The sequence below is a fragment of the Akebia trifoliata genome, chromosome 16 (genome assembly GCF_017979445.1).
Source record: "Akebia trifoliata isolate Shusen 1 chromosome 16, ASM1797944v1, whole genome shotgun sequence".
Classification (NCBI taxonomy): domain Eukaryota; kingdom Viridiplantae; phylum Streptophyta; class Magnoliopsida; order Ranunculales; family Lardizabalaceae; genus Akebia; species Akebia trifoliata.
This window is the reverse complement of record NC_141390.1, coordinates 7,658,341-7,685,276: the sequence shown is the minus strand read 5'-3', so window position 1 is coordinate 7,685,276 and position 26,936 is coordinate 7,658,341. Positions and strand designations below refer to the sequence as shown.

The 26,936-nt window shown below is 38.5% G+C and overlaps 2 protein-coding genes across 2 annotated transcripts; one reads left to right on the top strand and one right to left on the bottom strand.

The window, feature by feature from the left end:
- The first annotated feature begins 1,607 nt into the window (after positions 1 to 1,607).
- On the top strand, positions 1,608 to 12,271 carry LOC147382487 (uncharacterized). Its single transcript, XM_086427171.1, has 2 exons — positions 1,608 to 1,707; positions 11,937 to 12,271. Exons 1-2 carry the CDS (start codon positions 1,608 to 1,610, stop codon positions 12,269 to 12,271), a joined length of 435 nt encoding a protein of 144 aa, XP_086283297.1.
- An 11,030-nt stretch (positions 12,272 to 23,301) lies between these two features.
- Positions 23,302 to 26,570, bottom strand: LOC147382486 (photosystem I reaction center subunit XI, chloroplastic-like). The gene is made up of 2 exons (XM_086428810.1): positions 26,328 to 26,570; positions 23,302 to 23,946 (listed from the first exon to the last, which is right to left on the bottom strand). The coding sequence occupies exons 1-2, from the start codon at positions 26,487 to 26,489 to the stop codon at positions 23,455 to 23,457; spliced, it is 654 nt and encodes a 217-aa protein (XP_086284936.1). The 5' UTR covers positions 26,490 to 26,570; the 3' UTR covers positions 23,302 to 23,454.
- Positions 26,571 to 26,936: the final 366 nt, after the last annotated feature.

The following is a 26,936-nucleotide window of genomic DNA, read 5'->3' as shown; positions in this document are numbered from 1 at the left end:
GATCTGGCTACGATTTTTCAGAAGAGTACAAATTCAATACAGATATGGGATTGGACAGGAATGACATGGCAAAAGATGACACGGAAGCCGAAAGAAAGCGTGTGAAAGAGTATGCGCAAAGGTGGCGGGAATCGACCTCCAAAGTAAAAACCACCGATGACTGAACAAGAGATGAACACCATATTCATCTCAACTTTGGGCCATTCATTCTACACGCATCTAGTGGGTCATACAACTGCAAGCTTCTCGTCATTGGTCCAAGTGGCGGATCGAGTTGAAGACGGTATTCGGTCAGGTCTGATCTACGACTTGTCCAGTCTAGGGGCACCAGCAGGGGGTCTACTCAACGGAAACCGGTAGTCTTGAACAAGAAAAAAGAAGAGGCAAGTTAACAATGTACAACCTGTTCAACCTTTTTTCATCTCAAACCAGAGGCCGCCAATACCTCAGGTCCCTTTCAAGGTGAACCCACCTCAAGCTGCACCGGCTCCACCAGTATTTCAGTTTGGTCAAAATCCAGTATTCGGTCAGAACCCACAGTTCGCCCAGAACCATCAAACCGAGCAGCGTAGACCTAACAGAATCCCTCGAGTCTTCACTCGTCTACCTATGACTGTCAGAACTACTCCCAGCATTACTCAGGGGAGAATATCTCACCAAAAGGCAGCCAAACCCTGAGGCGATTAGGGACCAAGATATAACCCAATCAATTCTGTGAGTTCCACATGGGTGCACCGGGGCATGCCACCGACCAATGTTGGCAACTCAAGCACCAAGTGCAGAATTTAATCGACAGGAAAACGATCATCTTGGATGGTCCGGCAACCCAAGCACCTCAGCAGAATATCAATCAGAACCCGCTACCGACGCATAATGGGGGAGGCAATGGGCCGACAGTCAATGCCATAGAGAGGGATGAACCAAGCTTCAACCCTTCAGTTTTGATAGCACCCATTGGCTCTAAAGTTAGAGTCAATTTGAGGAAAGAACCAACATCATCAAGCATCAATGCATTACCACAAGATACAATCCACCAACCACTATCCCAACTTCCCGTCAGACTGGCCAATCTCACAATTCACTCCAACTCCCAAACTTCAAATCCTCCACGACCACCTCTCATTATACCCTACACATCAACAATTTCAAGCTCTACCGCTCGTCCACCTCTCATTATACCTTGCACCATACCAACGTCAGGCCTTCTTCCCGACCACCTCTTGTCATACCCTACACTGCACCGACCCCTCAAACTTCAAGTTTTCCTCCGACCACCCCTCATCCTATCTATACCAACCCACAAACCCCAAACCCCTACATCAATCGTCAAACCCAATCCGCCACCTCTTATCCTCCATGTAAAGCCAGATCCTCAACCCATGACCATCATGTCCCCTAAATCCTTCCATACCGCTCCAACCAAACCGTCCCATGGAGTTATGAGACGATGATCGTAACATCCGCAGGGGTTGAGAAACCAAAAGAGGCCATGATCACGGACATTGGTCATATGACTAGATCGGGGAGGTGCTACAAAGTACCAGAAAAAGAACAAAAAGGCAGAACGAAGAGGAAGAGAGAGAAGAAGAAAAAAAAGGAAAAGGAAAATGGTAGAGGAAGAACAAATACCACAAGGGGAACCAGAGAGGAAGAAGAGCAGGGTAACTGACAAGGAGGCAACTGACCTCCTCAAACTCATTCGAAAGAGTGAGTATACATAGTAGAGCAGTTGAACAGAATGCCAGCTCAAATCAGTATCTTTGACTTACTTTTAAACTCAGAGCATCATCGGGAAGCACTACTCAAAGTCCTTAGTAATGCACATGTACCTGAGACCACCTCACCAGAAGAGTTGGAAAAGACAGTAGGTCAGATCATGGCCCCCAATCCGATCACCTTCACCGAGGATGAACTTGTTAGCGGAGGTGTGGACACATTGAACCATTGCACATTATGGTGATGTGCAAAGGTATGATGGTAGCAAGGGTACTGATCGACAACGGTTCAGCTCTTAATGTCTGTCCTCTACAAACTGTGCACAAGTTAAACGTGGATTTATCTTACCTCAGGCCAACTAGAAGGACCGTAAGGGCTTTTGATAGTAGGAAAACTGAGTCGTTAGGGAACTGGATCTCCCAATCACTATTGGATCATGTACTTTCGAAAAGTGACATTCGAGATTCTGGACATACCCTCTGCATTCAATCTACTTCTAGGAAGACCCTGGATCCACACCGCAGGGGCAGTCCCCTCTTCCTTGCACCAGCGAGTCAAATTCATCATGGGACAGCGAATGATATCGGTCCTCGCAGAAAATCTCATACCAGCCGATCGATCGCCGGATGTGCCTTATATCGATGTAGAAATGACGGGGATAAAGAGGGGTTTCACGCCTTTCAGTTTACATCTATCAATCACATTCAAAGGGGAAAAGAGAAGACAAGGGCAAGGTGGTCAAAAGCAAACCTAATGGTCGGACGAGTGATGAAAAGGGCGGGATATCGTCCGAAACAAGGGTTAGGGCCTAAAGGAAAAGGCAGGGCCACGTTGATCAGCATACGAAAATACATTCCCTACTTTGGTCTTGGATTCAAGCCTACGAGGAAAGACATCTCTGATATGAAGGATAAGAAGAGGGAGCTTCGACTTGCACGAAGACAGAACCGAGAGCCTAATGTGGGGAACTTGGGCAAAGTACCACATATCAACATCAGCTTCCCACCATCCTTGAAAAAGTCAAATGACTCGGCAGAACTGCCACCGACAAGTCACACAGGAGAACCAAGAACCAAGTATCGAGCCTGTTCAATTACAAGAAGACTCATTCGTTGAGTCCCCGCATTCCTTTACAGATGGCATGGACATCTTGTCGGAGGGGATTCCGAATGGAGTCAAGAGGAAGAAGAAAGAGAGCCCGCCAAGGCGGAAGTCGCAAACATGCGAAGAAGAAAAATCACCGTTCCCCTTTCAAATCGATTGGGGATCTGTCGTAATTCCACCCACCTTACAAATACCTACGCGCCCGGATTTGACGACAGTCACTCGGAAGTGATGGTTATATCTGAACCATCAAGGGAGTCACTCTCCCAACTTATCCGCCCTGCACAAGAAGGGCAAGTTTTCAAGAATTGGGAGGAATACCCAATCACTTACGAGGCCGCCATGGGGTCCAGAATCCCTACGGCCTCAAAAAAAAAACGTCATTAGCAAAATCTCATCTGCCCGAGGACCATAATGAGCCCTCGTCCTCGGAGCAAGACTGTTTTGGGGGCTCACCTTCGTTGCTAATGAATTTGCATGATTTTTCTTTATCGTGTTTCAGGAATACAGATAGTCCACAAAATCCAAAAAAATCAAAAAGTTTTCAAAATCAAAAAAAATCAAAAATCTTTCAAAACTCAAAAAAATCAAAAACTCTCCAAAATTCAAAATAACCAAATATTCTCAAAAATTCAAAAAAATCAGAAATCTTCAAAATACCCAAGGTTTTCAAAGAATTTTCTCAGTTGAATGAGCCTTGTGACAGAACAGAGTATGAAAGAGAAGAACACGACTTTGACCTCGAGCTCGACTTTGATCTCATGGGGATTGAAGAAGATTAAGAAGAAGAGAGGAAGATGAATATCCTCCAAGAGAAATCAAAGAACTCATAGAACGTCACGAGAAGGGTGTTCAGCCAAATATAGAGGATACAAACTCAGTGAACCTAGGCACCGAAGATGACCCACGGATCGTTAAAATCGGAGCCTTATTAACAATTGAGCAGAAAGAGGAGATGACAAAGTTCTTACAGCAAGTACCAAGATGTCTTCGCATGGTCCTACCAAGACATGCCTGGTTTAGACACAGATCTAGTCGTTCACAAATTACCAATCAAAGCGGGAAGCAAGCAAGCGATCAGAAATTACGAAGGCTGAAACCAGAGTGGACACTTAAGGTCAAATGATGAAGTAATGAAGCAGTTCCAAGCAGGATTTCTCGCAGTATCCACTTACCCTGAGTGGCTCGCTAATGTCGTTCCTGTACCAAAGAAAGATGGAAAAGTACGTATGTGCGTGGACTACCGTGATCTGAATAAAGCCAGTCCTAAAGATGACTTTCCATTACCGCACATCGACACTTGGTCGATAATACAGCAGGGCACGGTATGTTCTCGTTCATGGATGGATTCTCGGGTTACAACCAAATAAAAATGGCAGAAGAAGATCAAGAGAAGACTGCATTCATTACACCTTGGGGTACCTTTCACTATAAGGTCATGCCATTCGGTCTCAAGAACGCTGGGGCAACTTACCAACGAGCCATGACTGCCTTATTTCATGACATGATTCACAAGGAGATAGAGGTATATGTGGACGACATGATAGCCAAATCTAACCTCGATGAGGATCATCTGGTAAACTTGAAGAAATTGATCGATTAAGGAAGTACAGCTTAAGGCTTTAGATTGAAGTGTGTATTTGGGGCAACATCAGGGAAGTTATTAGGGTTCATTGTCAGTAGAAGAGGCATTGAAATCGATCCAGCTAAAACGAAGTACATCATAAATATGGAGCCACCCAAGTCAGAGAAAGAAATCAGGGGATTCTTAGGGAGAATTCAGTACATTAGTCGGTTCATCGCACAACTAACTCCGATCTGTGAGCCAGTATTCAAACTACTGAAAAAGAATGAGCCAAAAGAATGGAATGAAAACTGTCAAGAAGCTTTCGACAAGATTAAGAGATACTTGCTTAATCCGCCTGTTCTAGTTCCTCCTACATCAGGTCGACCTCTACTGATGTATCTTTCCGTGCAAGAAAACTCCATGGGCTGCGTACTGGGGCAACACATGATGAAACAGGTCGAAAAGAGCAGGCCATCTATTACCTTAGCAAGAAGTTCACAAGTTACGAGGTGAACTATTCGACTCTCGAAAAAACATGCTGTGCCCTGTTTGGGCATCACAACGGTACGCCCTACTTGCTCAGTTACTCGACTATGCTCATTGCTCGGATGGATCCCTTGAAGTACCTCTTCGAGAAGCCGGCACTAACGGGACGCACCGCAAAATGGCAGCTACTATTATCTGAGTTCGACATCACCTATAAAAAGCCATCAAAGGACAAGTCATTGCTGACCACTTAGCGGAACACCCTCTGCCCGACTATGAGCCGCTAAAGACAAATTTTCCTGATGAAGCCATTTGTTTGCTGAAGCCGGGAACGCGACAATGAAGAGTCTAGCTGGAAAATGTACTTCGATGGAGCAGTAAATCAAAAAGGAAATGGAATTGGGGCAGTTCTGGTTAAGCCAGACGGGACCCATATCCCCATTGCGGTTAGACTGAGGTTCCAATGTTCGAACAACGAAGCTGAATACGAAGCATGCATTATGGGGTTGAAAGCAGCAATCGACTTCGAAGTGGATGAAATAGATGTATTTGGAGACTCAAGTCTGGTAGTCTACCAGACAACAGGGGAATGGAAGACTCGAGAGCAGAGACTAGTGCCGTATCACGAGTATCTTGAAGATCTAAGTTCAAACTTCACTCGAATCTCCTTTACTTATATGCCAAGGGCTAAGAACCAGTTTGCAGATGCATTGGCTACTCTGGCTTCAATGATCAGCATCTATGAAGATACCATAGTTGACCCTCTTGAGATTGGTATTCAAGATGAGCCAGCATATTGCTTACCTGTGGATATCGAAGAACCAGAGGAAAAACCATGGTACGCAGACATCAAGGCATTCTTAGAGGACCGAACTTTCCACCCGATGCCACAACAACGGACCGAAAGACTATTCAGAGATTGGCAAGACAGTTTTTCTTGAGTAGCGGAGTCTTATACAAAAAGTCGCATCACGAGGTCCTCCTCAGTGTGTAACACAGACAGAAGCTCAACGCTTGATCGAGACCGTGCATGGAGGAGTATGTGGACCTCATATGAATGGACATATGCTCGCAAAGAAGATTATGAGAATGGGTTACTACTGGATGACCATGGAAAGTGATGGGTACCAACATGTTCGGAAGTGTCATTTGTGTCAAATCTACGCCAACAAAATCAATGCACCACCTTCAGAATTGCACAATATGACTTCTCCTTGGCCCTTCTCACTCTGGGGCATGGATGTCATCGGGCAGATCAATCCTCAAGCTTCCAATGGGCATCGCTTCATCTTAGTCGCCATAGACTACTTTACAAAATGAGTAGAAGCAGCATCTTACGCCAATGTTACTAGAGGCAATGTCTTGAAGTTTGTGAAGAACAACATCATATGTCGGTACGGCCTCCCAAGCGGGATAGTAACTGATAACGCCAAAAATCTCAAGAACAAAGATATGTCTAAGATGTGCAAGGATTTTCAGATCACCCATCACAACTCAGTCATTTACAGACCAAAGATGAATGGAGCAGTTGAAGCCGCCAACAAACATCAAGAAGATCATTGAGAAAATGGCTGTTACTTACAAGGATTGGCATGAAATGTTGCCCTTCGCTCTACATGCTTACCGAACGTCAATCCGAACTTCGACTGGGGCAACACCCTACTCATTGGTATACGGAATGGAAGCAGTCTTGCCCGTTGAGGTCGAGATTCCCTCCCTCCGAATCTTAAAAGAAGTTGAATTGGAGGAGGCAGAATGGGTCCAAGCCCGGTTCGACCAGTTAAACTTAATAGAGGAGAAACGACTTTCAGCAATCTGCCATGGGCAAACTTATCAACGAAGAATAGCACGTGCTTATAACAAGAAGGTTCGACCTCGGGAGTTTGTACCCGGAGACTTAGTTCTGAAGAAGATCTTGCCAATACAGGAAGATGCGAGAGGAAAGTTTCGTCCAAATTACGAGGGGCCATTCGTCGTCCAAAAGGTACTGTCCGGAGGAGCGCTGATTCTCACAGAGATGGACGGGGAAGTCTTTCCGCAATCGATCAATGCTGACACCGTTAAAAAAAATTACGCCTGAAGTCATCCTTGAAATGAAGAGAGGCCATCTTTCTACTACCTGAACAACTATCTACCCTTAGTTAACCCTTTTGAGCCATCACATTCATTTCTTAACCTAAGACGGGGGGCAAGTCACAAAAAAAAAAAAAAAAAAACAAACAAACAAAAATCATCAAAAGTCAAAATAAAATACCAAAGTATACTCCTGGCCCGCATGAGGATAAACTGTGAACGGCTAAAAGTACAAAAAAATCAAAAAGTCAAAAATCTCGAATGTCTGATCTCAAACTCGACCCAAATCTCCTACCTAAATAAGTTCGTGTGACGACGGGAGAGACATAGATCATATTTTCGAAACAAAAATAGACGAACCCCGTGTCCAAACTACCCTCAATAAATCCAAACTCAGCCTTCTTTACATCCTTTCACAACCTAGCCTAAGCCTATGTTTCGTCCTATTTAAAAGTCCTCTCAGATCAGGGAATGGTTCAAAGCATCTCAATCACGGTGGAAGCACGTCATGGAAGACATCGTCAGTACAGTCTATCTTGCCACTTAAATCAGATTTCAAGCCACCAAAGTCGTTGGAAGATCCGAGAGGGGAGACCAGGTCGAATATTTGAAAAAAAAGAGCGACTTGAAGTGTAGAGTCATTGATCTTGAAGCTCAACTTGAGTCACCGTACCATGAAAATCGTCGGAGGAACTCGAGAGGGGAGTCCAGATCTGTTACTCAAGAAAGAGCGCCACTAGAAGAGTAGAGTGTTCGACCTCGCAGCTCAACTTGAGTCACCAAGCCACAAAGGGCATAGAGAAACCGAAAAGGTATTCAAAGCAAAAAATCTATAAAGTAAGCATAAACTGAAAGGGCATGGTGAAAACCCGTCAGGGCACTGTGAGTAAAAAAATCAGGCTATGGCAAGATCAAAACCACCGGCACGATGAAAACCCAAAAAGGGCGTCGATGCGCAAAAATGTGGAAATCGGGTCTGGTGAAAATCGTAATTGGCGCCAGGGGCAAAATGAAAAAAAAAAAAAAAAATAAAAAAATAAAAAAAAAATAAAACAAAAAAAAAAACAACAAAAAAAGGGAACAAAAAAAAAAAATAAAACAACTCCTGGCCAGCAAGAGTATAAACTGTGAACGGCGAAAATCTCGAAATCCTCAATGTTCCAACAGATGCAACTAAGATAACTCAGTCAAAATTTTCAATCTCGGGGATGACTCTAAAGAGGTTAAGGATTAGCTGACACTTGTATCCTCGACATTTGGCAAAGGCACCATGATCGTTAACTTTCAGAGTTTTCAAACACAGTCTGTCACAGATTATTCGACAAAGGGAATCTTTTAAAACCTAAAACAAAAAAATGCATCATCAAAATTACTATTCTTGGCCTATGACGAAGAATCTAGGACTTTTCTTAAAATCAAGTATTTCGAAAGCAGTAGATATATATCTGAGGCCACTATGTAAAAAAACCTATTTCATTCATTTCAAATAGTGTTACATCATACCATTAAAAGCAGGGTACAAGAAGGAATAACGGGCAAAGTACCACTCAAGCATTTCTCTGGCAAGCGTAGAAGGCAACAAGCATCCTTTAGGGCTTGACCTGAGCAGCTTGGTCAACGATGATTCTCTTCACATCCGAGGCATGACAACATACCAAATACTCAAATATCAGACCATCATGCAAGTCTCTCTCAAGGATGGTCACGCTACACTAAGCTCTCTCAAGATGATCCTATAACTTCCATGAAAGGGAAACTAAGTTTGAAATTCAAAATCAATGAGGGAAAAAAAAAAAAATATATCAAAATTGCATTGCATGGTTCAAAACGTCAATCACTTCCAAAAATCATAAAAAATGGTATCTAAGATTTCAAACGAGCTCCGTGCCACGAAATCAAGGGTTTCAAAAAGGCTAATCCTGTCAGACCCCGTGCTTGGGTAGCCACATTTTACAAAAAATTCTTCAATCCATCCGGCATGTTAATCGTCATGCAATAAATTATTTCGGATTCGTGCAAATAAAGGGTCTAATTTATTCTTTGCAGTTCTTTGCAAGCAACTCCTGCAAAGAGGGGCAGCTGTAGACACCCCAATTTGCACGAACCCATAGGAAAATCCAAATTTTCTCGAATTAATTTCGATTTAGAACTCAAGTTCTTCGACGGACCCACATTGCTATTTTGCATCATTTTCATGCATACATGCATCATCTCATATCATTGCATGCCCATGCCTTGTCCCTAATCCACTTAAACCTATGCCCATCACAAACCATCAACCCAAACCCAAATCCAATCCATATCCCAATCCAAATCCAAATCCAAGTCCATGTCCTAACCCAAAACCAAGTCCGTCCTAACCCAAAACCAGTCCATCCTAAGCCCAAACCTAAGTCCAAACCAAAGTCCACATCCCTAACCCAAAACCAAGTCCATCCTAAGCCCAAATCCAAGTCCCCAAACCCAAACCCAAGTCCATTCTCTCACCCTTTATATGATGACACATGTTGATACCTCATAAGCCCCCAATACCCAATGCATCATCTAATTGGAGGGTCAACTTTCCCTTTGTGAAAATTCAAGAATGCCCTTCTCAAAAGGTTTAGTCAAACCAAAAAGGTTGTTTGGTCTTTGGTAATAATCCATAAAGGTGAGGGAACTTCCCATTATACCCTCAAAAGGTGGGAATCTTCAAGTACATACATGGAGTTCTCCCATTGGTCCATTTCAAAATTATACTTCTCTACCCTTACTTTATTTGTTATTTACAAATGAACCAAAGTCTACTTTTCACCTACCACTTCATCTTTACACATGTCATCCTCCTATTCACCCTCCCAAATGTGCTTTTGTTTTTCCATTGGTCCATTTCAAAACTACACTTCCACCCTTGCTTTATGAGTTATTTACAAATAAACAAGATCTACTTTTTACCTACCACTCCACCTTTACACATGTCACTCCCCCATTCACCCTCCCAAAAGTACTTTTGTTCTCTCACCTCAATTTACCAAAAAACCAAGGATCAAAGCATGCTTTTAGGGTTTCTTCACAAATGTCATCTTTACCCCCCAAATACAAATGAAAAATTCAAAAAGAAATAACCTAAATCTCATGTCCATTTTCTTCATTTTTAGGATTGGACCACTTTATCCCCAAAAGTCTTCCAAAAACTCTATAAATACCCTCAATTTCCATGAACAACTCATGCTCTCAAGCCCCCATCTCTCAACCTAAAACTCTACCCAAATTTCTACTCACTCTCTCATATTCTAAACTTCAACTCACTCAACCTTCAATCACCTCACTCAACTCCTAAGCTCACCTCTCAAGATCAAGTTCATTCAAAACCATCAAGGGACAAGGTAGGATTTAACATGTAGTCTATCTATTTCAAAGCTTGCATCTTCTTCTTCTAACCTTCTATTTTATTCTATTTTTAGAAAGCCTTAGGATGTAATGCATACCCTCTCCCATCCCCGGTAGATTGGACTAAGGTTCGATTGAAAGGATGGGGGTTGAAGCCCTTTTCACCTCAATCTCATGCATCATATTGTACACAATGCACACACTCACTTATGCATGGCAATGATGAAGAAATGTGTCACCCTCTTGATGGGGTGAAACACTAAGTTTCTAGCCATGCATACATACATCATGGTTGTGACTTCAAGGGAACTCCATTATGGAGTCTCTCTAAGAGTTCAAAACAACATTCATTTCATAAATTTAATGTGATTATATGGGTCATTCTCTTCCATAGAATGTTCCTAATGTCACATTGAAATCAAAATCCCTTTTTTAGGGAACATTCCACTTAATGGACACACCACTCTTACCATACATTCTCATGCATTTTAATATTTGTTTTCTTGAGTTTTTTACAAAATAAAATGGCCAAGCAAGGTAACCACCTTTGGTGGAGAGGATGGGGTGCCTAACACCTTCCCCATCCTCTAACCGGACCTCCTTACCTAGATCTTAGGTAGACTGTGCCTTTTCCAACATATGAGAGTCACTACAATGCCATGAAAAAAATGGTTTTCAAAAGAATCAATCCGGGTGCCCATTCACACCCATTTCAAAAAAGAATGGTGGCGACTCCAAACAATGTAGTATTGAAGTTCATTGCGAACATTTCATGTCTACAGATATGATAGCTAAATCTAATCTCGATGATAATCATCTGGTAAACTTGAAAAAATTGTTTGATCGATTAAGAAAGTATGGTTTAAGACTTAATCCGGCAAAGTGTGTATTTGGGACCACGTCAGGAAAGCTATTGGGGTTCATTGTCAGTAGAAGAGGCATCGAAATCTATTAAGTTAAAACGAAGTACATCATAAATATGGAGTCACCCAAATCAGAGAAAGAGATCAGGGGATTCCTAGGGAGAATTCAGTACATTCATCGGTTCATCGCACAACTAACCCCAATCTGTGAGCCAGTATTCAAACTACTGAAGAATGGAATGAAGACTATTAAGAAGCTTTCGACAAAATTAAGAGATACTTGCTTAATCCACCAGTCTTAGTTCCACCTACACCAGGTCGACCTCTATTGATGTATATTTTCGTGTAAAAAAACTCAATGGGTTGTGTACTGGGGCAACATGATGAAACAGGTCGAAAAGAGTGAGCCATCTATTACTTTAGCAAGAAGTTCACAAGTTACGAAATGAACTATTCGACCCTCGAAAAAACGTGTTGTGCCATTGTCTGGGCATCACAACGATTACGCCACTACTTGTTCAGTTATTTGACTATGCTCATTGCTCGAATGGACCCCTTGAAGTATCTCTTCGAGAAGCCGATACTAACGGGACGTACTGCAAAATGGCAGCTACTATTATCTGAGTTCGACATCACCTATGTCACTCAAAAAACAATCAAAGGGCAAGCCATTGCTGACCACTTAGCAGAACATCCTCTGCCCGACTATGAGCCACTAAAGACAAATTTTTCTGATAAAGCCATCTTGTTTACTGAAGCCGAGAGCGACGATGAAGCGTCTAGCTGGAAAATGTATTTCGATGAAGCAGTAAATCAAAAGAAAAACGGAATTGGAGCAGTTCTAGTTAAGCCAGACGGGACTCATATCCCCATTGCGGTCAGACTAAGATTCCAATGTTCAAAAAATGAAGCTGAGTATGAAGCATGCATTGTGTGGTTGAAAGCAGCGATCAACCTCGAAGTGGATAAATTAGATGTATTTGGAGACTCAAGTCTGGTAGTCTACCAGGCAACGGGAGAATGGAAAACTCGAGAGCAGCGACTGGTTCCGTATCATAAGTATCTCGAGGATCTAAGCTCAAACTTCATTTGAATCTCATTCACTTATATGCCGAGGGCTAAGAACCAGTTTGCAGACGCATTGGCTATTCTAGCCTCAATGATCAACATCTCTAAAGATACCATAGTCGACTCCCTTGAGATTGACATTCAAGACAAACCAGCATATTTTCTACCAGTGGAAATTGAAAAATTTGAGGAAAAGCCATGGTATGTAAACATCAAGGCATTCTTAGAAGACCGAATTCTCCCACCCGATGCCACAACAACTGACTGAAAGACTATTCAGAGATTGGCAGGACAATTTTTTCTTGAGTAGTGGAGTCTTATACAAAAAGTCTCACCACGAGATCCTCCTCAGGTGTGTAATAGAAGCAGAGGCTCAACGCTTAATTGAGACTGTGCATGGCGGAGTCTGTGGACCTCACATGAATAGACATATGCTCACAAAGAAAATAATGAGAATGGGTTATTACTGGATGACCATGGAAAGCGACGGGTACTAGCATGTTTGGAAGTGCCATTTGTGTCAAATCTACGGCAACAAAATCAATGCACTACCTTCAAAATTACACAATATGACTTCTCCCTTGCCCTTCTCGCTCTAGGGCATGGATGTCATTGGGCAGATCAATAAGCAAGCTTCTAATGGGCATCGCTTCATCTTAGTTGCCATCGACTACTTTACAAAATAGGTAGAAGCAGCATCTTACGCCAATGTTACAAGGGGCAATGTCTTGAAGTTTGTGAAGAACAACATCATATGTCGGTACGACCTCCCAAGCAGGATAGTAACCGATAACGTCAAAAATCTTAAGAACAAAGACATGTCTAAGATGTGCAAAGATTTTCAAATCACCCATCACAACTCGGTCATTTGCAAACAAAAGATGAATGGAACAGTTGAAGCCGCTAACAAAAACATCAAGAAAATCATCAAGAAAATGGTTGTTAATTACAAGGATTGGCACGAAATGTTACCCTTCGCTCTACATGCTTATCGAATGTCCATCCAAAATTTGACTGGGGCAACACCTTATTCACTGGTCTACGGAATAGAAGCAGTCTTGTCCATTGAGGTCAAGATTCCCTCCCTTCGGATATTAAAAGAAATCGAATTGGATGAAGCAGAATGGGTTCAAGATCAATTCGATCAATTGAACTTAATAGAGGAGAAACGACTTTCAGTAATCTGTCATGGACAAACTTATCAACGGAGAATAGCACGAGCTTATAACAAGACGGTTCGACCTTGAGAGTTCTCGTCAGGAGATTTTGTTTTAAAGAAGATTTTGCCAATACAAGAAGATGCGAGAGGAAAGTTTCGTCCGAATTACGATGGGCCATTCGTCGTCCAAAAGGTATAGTCCGAAGGGGTGCTAATCCTTACAGAGATGGATGGGGAAATCTTTCCACAACTGATCAACGCTGATACCGTAAAAAAATATTATGCCTAAAGTCGTTCCTTGAAATGAAGAAAGACCATCTTTCTACTACCTGAATAATTATCTACCCTTAGTTAGCCCTTTTTGAGCCATCACATTCATTTATTAACCTAGGACCGGGGCAAGTCACCACAAAAAAAAATAATAATAATAACAAAAAAAAAAATTCACCAAAAGTCAAAACAAAAATACTAAAGTATATTCCTCGCTCGCATGAGGATAAACTGTGAACTACTAAAAGTATAAAAAAATCAAAAAAGTCAAAAACCTCGAATGTCTGATCTTAAGTTCGACCCAAATTTCCTACCTAAACAAGTTTGTGTGACGATGGGAGGAGACATAAATTATATTTTCAAAACAAAAACAGACCAACCCCGTGTCCATCCTGTACCTAAATAAATCTAGATTCAGCCTTTCTTATCCTTCCATAATCCTAACCTAAGCCTACGTTTCGTCCTATTTAAAGTCCTTTTAGATCAAGGAATGGTTCAAGACAACTCAGCTACGGTGGAAGCATGTCATGAGAAATATTGTCAAGTGTAGTCGATCTTGCCACTCAAATCGGATTTCAAGCCGTCAAAGTCGTTGGAAGACCTGAGAGGGGAAACTAGATTGAATATTCGAAAAAAAAGAACGACTCAAAGTGTAGAGTCATTAATCTCAAAGCTCAACTTGAGTCTCCGCACCATGAAAATTGTCGGAGGAACTCGAGAGGGCAGTCCAGATTTGTTACTCAAGAAAGAGCGTCACTAGAAGAGTAGATTGTTCGATCTCGTAGCTCAACTTGAGTCACCAAGCCACGAGGGGCACAGAGAAATCAAGGAGGTATTTCAAAGTGAAAATCTATAAAGAAAGCATAGACTGAAAGGGCATGGTAAAACCCCGCAAGGGCACTGTGAGTAAAAAGATCAATCTATGGCAAGATCAAAACCACCGGCACGATAAAAACCCAAAAAGGGTGTCGATGCTCAACAATGTGGAAATCGGGTCTGGTGAAAATCGTAACTGGCACTAGGGGCAAAAATGTAAAAAAAAATAACAACAACAACTACTGGCCCGCAAGAGTATAAATTGTGAACGATAAAAATCTCGAAGTCCTCAATGTTCCAACAGATACAACTAATATAACTCAGTCAAAATTCTCAGCCTTGGGGATGACTCTAAAGAGGCTAAGGATTAGCTGACACTTGTATCCTCGGCATTTGCAAAGACACCATGATCGTTAACTTCCAGAGTTTTCAAACACAGTCTGTCACAGATTATTCGACAAAGGCAATCTTTTAAAACCTAAAACAAAAAAAAAGCATCATCAAAATTACTATTTTTGGCCTATGACGAAGAATCTAAGACTTTTCTTAAAATCAAGAGTTTTCGAAAGCAGTAGATATATCTGAGGCCACTACGTAAAAAACCTATTTCATTCATTTCAAATAGTGCTACATCATTCTCATTAAAAGCAGGGTACAAGAAGGAATAATGGGCAAAGAGCCACTCAAGCATTCCTTGGAAAGCGTAGTAGGCATCAAGTCATCTTCTAAGGCTTTGATCTGAGTAGCTTGGTCAATGATGATTATCTCCATATCCGAGGCATGACGACACACCAAATACTCAAATATCATACCATCATGCAAGTCTCTCTCAAGGACGATCACGCTACGTTAAACTCTCTCAAGATAATCTCGTAACTTCCATGAAAAGGGAAGATGTAATTTTGAAATTTGGAATTAATAAGGGAAAAGAAAAATATCTCAAAATTGTATCGCATGGTTTAAAACGTCGATCACTTTCAAAAGACAAAAAAAATCAATACAAGATTTCAAACGAGTTCCATGCCACAAAATCAAGGGTTTCAAAAAGGTTAACCCTGTCAGACCCCGTGCTTGGGTAGCTATATTCTACAAAAAAATTCTTCAATCCATCCGATATTTTTAATCATCATGAAATAAATTATTTCGGATTCATGCAAATTAAGGGTCTAATTTATTGTTTGTAGTTCTCTATAAGCAACTCCTACAAAGAGGGGTAGTTGTAGACACCCCAATTTGCACAAACCCGTTGGAAAAATCCAAATGTCCTAGAATTGAGTTCGAGTTAGACTTAAGCCTCTCAATGGGCCCACATTGCCACTTGGCATCATTATTCATGCATGCATGCATACATGCATCATATCACATAATTTTGCATGCTCAACCTTGTCCCTAACCCCATCTAATGCCATACTACCTCTATGATCCGATCTGAACCTATATCCATTTTCTAACCTAACCCAAGTCCAAAACAAAGTCTATATTCTAAGCCCAAACCCAAGTCCATATCCTAAACCCAAACCCAAGTCCATTATAAGCCCAATACCAAGCCCATTCTAAGTCCATTCTCTCATACCTCCCAAAAGATGACACATGTTGATCTCTCATAAGGCCTCAATACCCAATGCATTATCTAATTAGAGAGTCAACTCTTCCCTATGAAAATACAAGAATGCCCTTTCCAAAAAGATTAGTCAAATAAAAAAGATACTTTGATTTTTAGTAATAATCTATAAAGATGAGAGAATTTTCAATCATACCCTCAAATGGTGAGAATCTTCAAGTACATATATGGAGTTCTCCCATTAGTCCATTTTAAAATTATACTTCCACCCTTACTTTATGAGTTATTTACAAATGAACCAATGTCTACTTTTCACCTACCATTTCACCTTTACACATGTCATTCTCCTACTCATCCTCCCAAATCCATTTCAAAAATATACTTCCACCCTTGCTTTATAAGTTATTTACAAATGAAACAAGGTCTACTTTTTACCTACCACTCCACCTTTACACATGTCACTCTCTTATTTACCCTCCCAAAAGTACTTTTTGTTCTCTCACCTCTATTTACCAAAAAATCAAAGATCAAAAAATACTTTTAGGATTTCTTCACAAATATCATCTTTACCCTCAACAAATGAAAAATCCAAAAAGAAATAACCTAAACCTCATGTCCATTTTCTTTTTTTTTTAAGATTGGACCACTCTATCCCCAAAAGTTCTCCAAAAACTCTATAAATACCCTCATTTTCTAATAACAATTCATACACTCAAATCCCCTTCTCTCAATCTAAAACTCTACCAAAATCTCTACTCATCTCTCATCTTTTAACCTTCAACTCCTTCAACCCTTAACTACATCCTTCAACTTTCAAGTTCATCTCTTAAGCTCAAGTTCATTCAAGACTTCCAAGGGGACAAGGTGGGATAATAGTTGTTTATTTATTTTTATTTTTTTAACTTGCATCTTCTTTTTCTATCCCTTTTTTTTTCTTTTTAGAAACCTTTAGGATGTGATGGAAAATCCTCCTTCATTTCAAGTAGATTGAACATCAACCTTAGGCATGGAATGCTTGAGGTGGTTTGGTCGAAAGGATGGAGGTTGAAGTCCTTTTTAACTCATTCTCATACCATGCATCATAATATACACTATGTACACACCTCACACATGTTTGGCCATGATGAAGAAATGTATAACTCTCTTGATGGGGTTAAAACACTAAGTTTCTAGCTAAACATGAATGAATTAAGGTTATGGATCTAAGGGTCCTCCATCCATGGAATTTCTCTAAAATCTTAAACCAACATCTCAACTCATGCAAAAGTGTGTTGACTCCATAGAATATCCTTTCCATAGGATATTTCTTATGTCAACACTAACATCAAATCTTCTTTCAAAGAGGTACATACACACCATGTGTACCCACCCATTCCATGCATCCCATGCATTTTAATTGTTATGCTAATCTTTTTTTTTAAATGGCCAAATCTAAAGGTAACCACTTTAGGTGGAGAGAATGGGGTGCTTAACACCTTCCCCATTCTCTAATCTTATCCCCTTACCTAAATCTTAGGTAGACCATACATTTTTCATGATTGAAAGTCATTACAATGCCATGAAAAAATTATTTTTAAAAGAATCTATTCGGGTGCCCATTTACACCCATTTCCAAAAAAGAATGGTGGCGACTCCAAACAACGTAGCATTGAGGTTCAAGGATAAACATTCTCATATCTACAGGTGGTATATTTGACTGTAAGAATTAGGGGTGAGTTTCTTATAAGTGTTATATGAACCAATAACATTGGCTTGCTCAATCTTTACTATTGGCAAACTCAAACATCTCTCGATGGAGGGGTCAAAACTTTCGCTTAGGAGACATATTGATTGTGTCTCAGTTGGGACACACATTACTAGGGTAACCTCTTGGTGGTTAATTTTGATACTAAAAGCATCAAATTTTTTACTTAAGTCGTACATACTACTAGGGGTCCAAATTGGTTCGGTTTGGTTCAGTTTGAGGCCAAATTGGAACTAAATTGACCTAGGTCACTTCCATTAAATGAGAATCGAAACTTTACTAAATTTCTATAGAACCAAACAACCCTGAATCGAGCTAAGGTCTGTTTGGTTTGGTTCGGTTCGGTTCTATGGATTGCCAATATCTTAAATACCTAATTGAATCAACATATTTTTAATAAAAATAAATAGATATGAATATGAAATCTCATATAATAAGTCATTAATATATCCATCAATAAATAAATAAATCATTAATGTATCCATTCAAAAAGAAAACGTCAATATTTTTTCCATCAATTAAAGAAAGTCATTAATCTCATCCATCCAAACAAATGTCATTAATCTATCCATTAAAAAAACAATCAATTTATCCATAAAAAGGACTATAGTTTGTTAAATAGATTGATAATATTTATTTATAATTTTATTAATATAAGGATTCGGTTCTCCGTTTGGTTCGATTCTATACAAGACATGAACCAAAAACTAAACCAAATTGGTCGATTCTCTATTTTGTAAACCCAGAATCAAATTGAAGTTCATTATAAATTGAACCAAACCAATCCAAAGCTCTTGGTTTGGTTTAGTTTTAGGTTTGAACCAGATCAAGTTGCACCCCTACATACCACTGACCAAGCTTATCATGACAACCTTAAGATTTGGATCAGTCTTGATCTCGTACATGCATGATTTGTTGGCTACCATATCTTCTCTATCAAATTCTCCTAAGTTGGTTCTCCAATTTCGAGTACTTTTAACCAGATCAACAATGAAATTATAAGCCTGATTGAAAGTTTGATTTATAAACTTACCTTTATGCATAGGCTTCAATAGGATACGTTAGGCTATTGGGAGATCATAATAAAAGAAATTGACCAAATGGGCTTTATCTATCCCATGATGAGAGCATTTGATAAGCAGGTCATTAAATCTCTCTCATATTTAGGAGAATTCTTCATCGAGTCGTCCCTTAAAATTTTGAATATCATTCTTGAATTGCTCAATCTTTTCTATTAGAAATAATTTGACCATGAATTTTTTTGATAACTCATCCTATGTGGTGATAAAGTTATAGGCCAAGGTGTTCAACTATGTAGCTGCATGATCCTCTAGGAAGAGAGGGAACAACCTTAATTTGATACTCACAGGGTCAAGAAGTTGTTGAGATGGTTATAGGGTCATTCACTCTAAAATCCATGAAATTTACGGAGCATATTAATTATGGCTACCCTAACTTCGAATTGTGTCACATTGGTTGTTGGCAAGGCAATAAAAGAAGGTGGAGTGACTGTGATAGGAGTAAACAAATCATTAAGAGTTCTTTGTTCTTCTACGGCAAGTTGATGTGAGATAGACTACTAATCCATTTTAAGGATCTAAGGAATAGGTATTGAATTGAAATTTCTCATCACCATAGGAAGTCAATGAGATCTTGTGATCTCTAGATCAAATGGCTTAAACAGTTCTTGTTGAGATCTCCTACTTACCAAATAATAGAGAGTCATATAAAAAATAGGAAGGAATTCAGAAAATACTTTTATGGGTTCCTATAAACTAGATAGCTCCAAATTATCTCAAATGTATAATCTAAGCCTCCAACCTAGTTATCTGAAATCGAAGTCGGCCAGTTCAATCCCTAGATCAGAGGTAGTGCACAATGTTAAGCAAGGGTACTCTTAAATCACCTTCTCATCTCAAATAGATGTAATTTTCTTAGGCACTGACCTTAAGCAAAAAGTGCAATTGGTGCAACTTAGACTAGCTTTGCCTATTGAGCTCGATGAGACCTAAAGTTAAGTCTATCCAAATTTAGTTAACTACGGGTTGATTGTAAATTCAATTTCCTAATAGGGTAAGAAATTGGTGATAAAATCCGATTTTTATCTTATTGTGTCATCTTCGTAAAGGTGCCCCTTTTACTATGTGCAAATCCAAAATGTGTAATTAATTCATCAAAAAACAATATAGAAACCCATTGACGAGAGTTTCATGGGGATTGGAGTCTTACCTCCCATTTTGGACGGGGGATGAACTATTTGAGTCAACTCAAGCCACCGACACTAATCTCGATGTATGAACCCAAGGGATCAAGATAATTACGTCCCACTGTTGTCCTTCCCTAAAACTATTACACTCCGAGCCTTCTCAGATGAGTTTAAAAGTTTAAAATTTACTTATAATTAAAAGAAACCCTACTGCAAGTCTAATCTATGAAAAAGAAAGGAAATAAAATAAAAAAAATAAAAAAGATAAGTAGGGTTATTTTTGTTGAAGAATCAGATCTTGATGACCAAATAAAGTTTTAGTCTCATTGTTCCATGTCAAATCCTCCTCCTAAAAACAACAGACAAATCTAAAGTCAGAAAATTAAAAATATAATATTTTATTCGATTTTGAAATAGTGCATGAGATTTCCAAAAAAACACAAGTCCAGATCTCAAGGTTTCACTGCACCGCCCAAAGAGACCTTGGCGCTGCGATAAAATTTTACGAAATTTGTTAGTTAATTCTCCTAACAAATTAAGAATCAACATAAAATATTTGAAGAATAATTGTAAAATAAATCTTGGATTCGTTGAAAACTTTAATCAGATTTTGTCAAAAATTAGTTCAAACCGTTATCCCTGGTAGCGGTGCCAATTTGTTCATTACAGATTATCAATAAAAATAAATAACAAAATAATAAGCTTTTTCAAGAAAGGATCAATCCATAGACACATCGTTGATCCACAGTTTCTAATTTAAAGTGGTCACGATTCAAAGTAACTAATAAAAACTAATTAAAACTAAATTTAAATTAGCAATAATAAATAGGAAATAAAATCACAATGTAAGGATTAAATTGACCGAATCCACCAAGAACAACTCATCTCATCTGTTTATTTTTCTTTTTGTTATCTCAATCCAATCAACAATCTAATGTTGTTGGATCGGAAGATTAAGTATCTTAAACCCAAATATTAAGTCTGGCCTCTGTGATTATATTTAATAAGATAAAATCAAAATATTAAATATAATATCCCTAATAAAACATAGTTTAACTTAAACTTATCTAAGCTTAAACCATCAAAATTAGAAGAATAAATAATAGATCTGATGATCCCTGCTTCACAAAATAATATCACAATTAAACAATGAAGCACGAATGTAAACAAAAAAAAATTAACTATCTGAAATAATCTTGCTCAGGCATCATTTATCTTTCTAATGGAGGTCTAGTCATAAGTCATTACAAGTATAATAAAAGAAGATATAATAAAAAAAAATTAAGAAAGAAAGGATAGAGAGAAAAGATAATGATGCTTCTTTTATTGATATTGGTCTGAAATGGCATAAAACTCCTTGTATTTATAAAGCCAGAACAGAAAATAAACTAAAACTTAAAAACTGAAAACTAGGAGAAAGGAGGTAAAAGAAGAGGATAGGAGAGGATTAGAGAAGATTTTTTATAACTCTGGTTTGGTCTCTTATTTTGTAGAGACCAGATTTGGATTTCAAGGATTCGGAATACTATTGTGTTTAACAAAAAGTCTAAACCCTTCTATTGATTATGCCATCATTACATTGTACGAATATCAAGGCATTCTCTATTGACTCCACCACGCCGCCCAAGGGGTTCTCCGTGTTGTAGCTCTTGTGGGCCCAATGGATCTAGATTTCGGTCCGTATTCTTGTTTTGGGTCTTGAAGTGCAATGTTCGTCTTCGATCGTCTTGATTCATCCTTTAGGCTCTCGTGACTTTGAGCTATACAAATAAATAACCAAAATTAAGCCAAGAAATCATAATTTATTCGAAAATAATAATAATGAACTATTAATGAATTATGTCTATTTAAGGGATCTAGTGCATGATTAAGCCTTACAATCTATAATTAGGGCCTTAGAAACGACTTTCTATGCCCTAATCACGTAGAATTAGAATTTGGATTTGAGTTGGAGTCGAAGTTATCATTGAAAGCTTTTGAACTGAATAAAAAAATCTTATTAAGAAAGTTTTGAATTCCTTGATCAATCTACAAGTCTCTGTTACATATATAGTAGTAGTGACTTCTACAATTTAGGATCTAAATGAAGAGATTCTCAATGTAAAGATTACACATTGCAATAGGATATACGTAAGCAAATACAAATGGAAAGTCCAGGCAGAGGAGGCATGGGGAACTAATGGTAACTGTAGGTCTAAAATCACTGAGAGTGAGATGTAATTTCTGAATTTGGATGGGGGTGATGATTCGGTGTATATGTACTACTAATCGTGTGTAGAGAGCTATGAAGTTGTGGATGTCACATGCGGATGATGTTTGCCATGCATCCAACCATGCAATTAGATTTTTCCTGTATATATTAGTGGAATGATTTGGATGAGTCACATTCATATGTAATTAAGTCTTGGCATACGTTGAGGAGGTTAATTAGTCAGAATGAACTAAGGAAACTATTGTTTGCTTGCTTAAGATTTTAGACAAATAGGATCCCATTTAAGGGTTATTAGAAAGTCAAAATTGAGACAAGCAGAGTGATCTGTGACCCTCTCTGCCTTTCCTTGTAGCAATCTCATTTTCATATCTCGCCGACACAATGTTTTCCAATTGTCCTAAATTCTGTTTAGATCAGAATCGAAGTCACTATATCAAATTCGGTTTAGATGAGAATCACACCTTACCTAAATTAGGTTGAGAATCACACCTTACCTAAATGAAATAATGTGGCATTAGTCCATTTAGGTTGCCAAAAAGCTCGACCTCGTCCCATTAAATCTCTGAAGCCAAGTTGTTTATGAAGTCCGGGTCTTGGAAACATATTATTTCAAATAAGAAATGAGGATGTGAATTAGAAGCACAACTTCAGGTGATGTGTTTGTAAATGGAGAGAATTACCAAAACCGTATAGTAAAATTAAAAACTATCGAAATGGCACATTATTCATTTTAATTCCACAAAAGGTAAATTACCGTTTTTTGGAATATTTACCTTTTTTTGGAATTAAATTTTTTTATGAAAACAATAAATTTGTGAAATGAATAGTAAATAATTAAATATTTTTCCTATTTTATAAAAGAGCAAATACTTTGAATGTTTTAGTTTAAATAAAACATTCAAAAAGATTGTTTTTTATTTTTATAAAACAGTGAACATTATTTCCTCACTTTAACCAAAATATTTTAACTCAAAAAACAGTAAATTTCTGATTTCGGAATTAAAATGAATAGTGTGCCTATTTGATAATTTTTCAATTTAGAGTGCATAATTTAGTAAATTGCCCTTATTATTAAGTAAGATTCCCAAACACCATCAATAATAAATGTATTGAACCTGCATGCACAATGTAGTAAGGAAAGTGAGCTTTTACATGCATAATTCTCACTTAGTAATCAATCGTCGTGCATTAATATACAATCCTTGATGTCCTTAGAGAATAAGCACAAATCAACTTCAAACTATTTGACAAAGTAAGGAAGGTTGATGACATATAGTAGGAAATATGCCCAAATGACACCAGAAATTCCTCCGAAAAAGAACCCTCCTGTGAACTTAGCCCATCCATCTGCGGTTTGCAACTGATCAGGTTCTTTCTTCCTCCCTGTTAAGGTTAGTGCGGGTGCAGTTGATGCCTCGCCTTCCTTGAACGACGCAATTCCATACATTGTCAAACAAATACTCAGTATGACAACAAGACCTCCCGCGGCTAGGGAACCAGCTTGCCCTGCAATAGGTGTATCCCTTAGAGGTCCAGTCTTAACAAAGGGACCGACAAGGAGGAAACCATGGGCTAGACCCACCTCGACACCCCTAAGAAGTGGGCTGACTGCTGTTCGATACGCGGGTAGGTTTGATAGGTACCAAGCAATCAATGGGCTTGATGTTACCGGTGTCTCGAGGCTTCCGATGAATGGGTCCCCATTAATAGGCTGGATCACTTGATAAGTTGGCTGCAAAAGCAAAAAATAATGCTGTTTATTTTTGTTAAGGTCCATAAACACCTTCATCATGGAATTAGGTGATTTTTAGTTGTTGAGTGAGTTGTAAGTATTATTTCATCATGGAAAAAGGCCCATCATGATGATAATGAGAAGTGACAGAATGGGAACACCCATTATCATCATAATTAGTTCATCACAGAATCTACCACTATTACCATTAAGAGTCTCATGATGTGTGCTTCCTTACAAAAATTTGTATGCTTTCAAAGTTACAATGCCTTTATAGTTACTTAAGAAACTATTTTAGAAATTTCTAGCAAAAAGTCTAACTTTAAGTCTTGTGTCATTTAATTAAAATGTCAACGTATTTTATAATTTCAAGAGAGCTTCTATTGGCACACCAACTCTTACTAACGATACCCCAAATGTGTGCTAATTTGTCAATTATTTACCTATGAATTGGGGTGGCGTTAGAAAAAGTTGGTGTAGCAATAGAATCTCTCTTTAAAGAAATTTTATCTTCTAATGATCGGTACAAGGACACATGAAACCAATCATGTCACATGATCTTTCTAACCTCTATATACAATCAAATTATCAAGGTGGTGGGAAGATATATGTTGGAAATAGCCAATGTTTTGTGTATCCTTCATTCTGGTTCTACCTTAATCTAAACACCTTCGCATATATAATGTTCATATTCATAATTTATTATTCCTTGAAATATATTCTAAATTTTTTTTTTTTATCCGTAGCAACACTAGACTCTGTTTGGACTGAGAGAAGTGGAGAGAAGAGAAACTCATTAAGGATTGAGAGAAATGGAGAGAAAAGAAGAGAAACTCAATTTCTCTCTATCATGTTTGGATTGACAATAGAGAACTTGGGACAACTTTGAAATTTTAATATCTTAACAGAGATTTAGGGGCAGAGTTGGCATTATAAACTATTATAAAAGTGTTTCTCCCCTTTTCTTTCCGATTCTTTGCTCTTTTCTCCTCACTTAACAATTCAATCAAGAGAAATGGAGAGAAATTCATTTATTTTCTCTTCTCTTCTTTCCATTTCTCTCAATCCAAACACACATAAGCGAAGAGAAGAGAAGAAAAACTCAATTTATCTCCACCATGTTTGAAATGACAAGAGAGAACTTATGACAACTTTGAAATTTTAAAATATCATAAAAGAGATCTAGGGGCAGAGTTGGAATTGTAAAATATTTTATAAGGAGTTTTCTCCATTTCTCTCCACTTTTGGAGAGAAAGAAAACTAACATTTTTTTCTCTCATTTTCTCTCCAATTATTTTCTCTTCTCTCCCCACTTAACAATCCAAACAAGAGAAATGGAGAGAAACTCAATTATTTTCTTTTTTCTTCTCTCCATTTCTCTCAATCCAAACAAAGCATAATTCCTTATTTCTCTTTGATTCACATGGGTTTTCTGTGCACGACTAGGTATCGACATAGAAACTCTTTGGAGGGCTGAGTGAGAATGCCTTATACACATTCAAAGTATCTGGCAACCTTACCAAAAACTTTGGAACAACGGATTTCTTCAGAGAATGTCACTGGATCTCATTGGCACAATGTGAAAAAAGCCCAAATTTGATGGCCTAGGGCCGTCAAATTTCATAAAATTCGCCAAGCCGAAACTGTCAAATTAATAAAGGGTGAGAGAAATTTGCCAGCTCTAAACCGTCAAATCTGGGAACTTCAAGAATTTCGACGGTCCTAGATCGTCAAAATTCAGTTTCTAAAATTCTTGGGCCTTGGCCTGCCAATTTTATGTCGAATTTTCCAGTTTTCACGTAGTGTGAAATCACCCATTAGGGCATCCGATCCCATCTTTGTTGGGTATACGTCATATTTAATAGGGAAAATTACTTAATAGACCATGTGGAAGGGGTTTCCTTCTAACACTCCCTGACTTTTGGGTGGTATCTTGATAGTACAGTTATATGTAAATGGTCACTCAACTTATTTTTCTCATCTTCTACGCATACTTGGGGGTTTTCAACGACGATTACATCGTTTCTAACAATTTTTTACCATTATGAATGATAAATGGAGAATGATATAGTTTTAATTTTGAACATTTAGATATATTTTTTGGTGTGATAAAGTTAGTACACTTTCATCTCTCTCTTAGTTGAAGTGAGAAAAATCGGGCCTCATGATGATATTAAATTTCTTTCTCTATAAAATATCACTCGTACATCCTTAAAATCTTTTTAATTTATTAATGTAATGCTATAAGAAACGATTGATCTGTTAATACTAAACAGAAGTTTTATAATTCTTCTATATTTCATGGACTCAACGTGAATCTAATAATCAACACCAAGTTGAGTAAACTTTAATTTAAAACGTTTGAGTCAAAATGAACTAACCTTGTCCGCCTGGACAGCTTTGATGGTGAAGCAAGGCTTTCTCCTGGAGGGAACAACCCTAAATGGTGCACCAGAGATACCCTTAGGAGACAACAGACCCCTACTTGTGATGGTTGAAGCAAAATTGCTCTTAAGCTGACTGGCCATGGGAGAAGCAGCCATAGTTTTTAATTTCGTAACAAGAGCTACAAATGTTGGTGAACTATACTAAATGTTTTTTTTTTTTTCTTTTGTTTCGTTTTGTTTTGTTTTATTATTTCAAACATCATGCAATGGAATGGAAAAGGAGTTGAAGATTTGGTGAAGGCCAACTAGTGGTTGTTAGGACTTGAGATGTTAACATACTGACTTCTCATTGGATGGATGTTGGTTGTAACCTTATCCCTTATCTGGTCTAGTAAAGAATGATAGCATGCTACCTCCTCTCATGTTATTATGTAGGACTGTCAAATAGATTGGATTAGACTCGAAATCTGATCCATCGACAACTTTGGGTCTGGCTCGATGTTTTGGATTCTGGTAAGGATCTGATCCAATAATGTAGTTTCAAGGATATTGGATATTGGATCTGAATCAATCATGTCTTGATTTAATAATATGTTTGAAAGT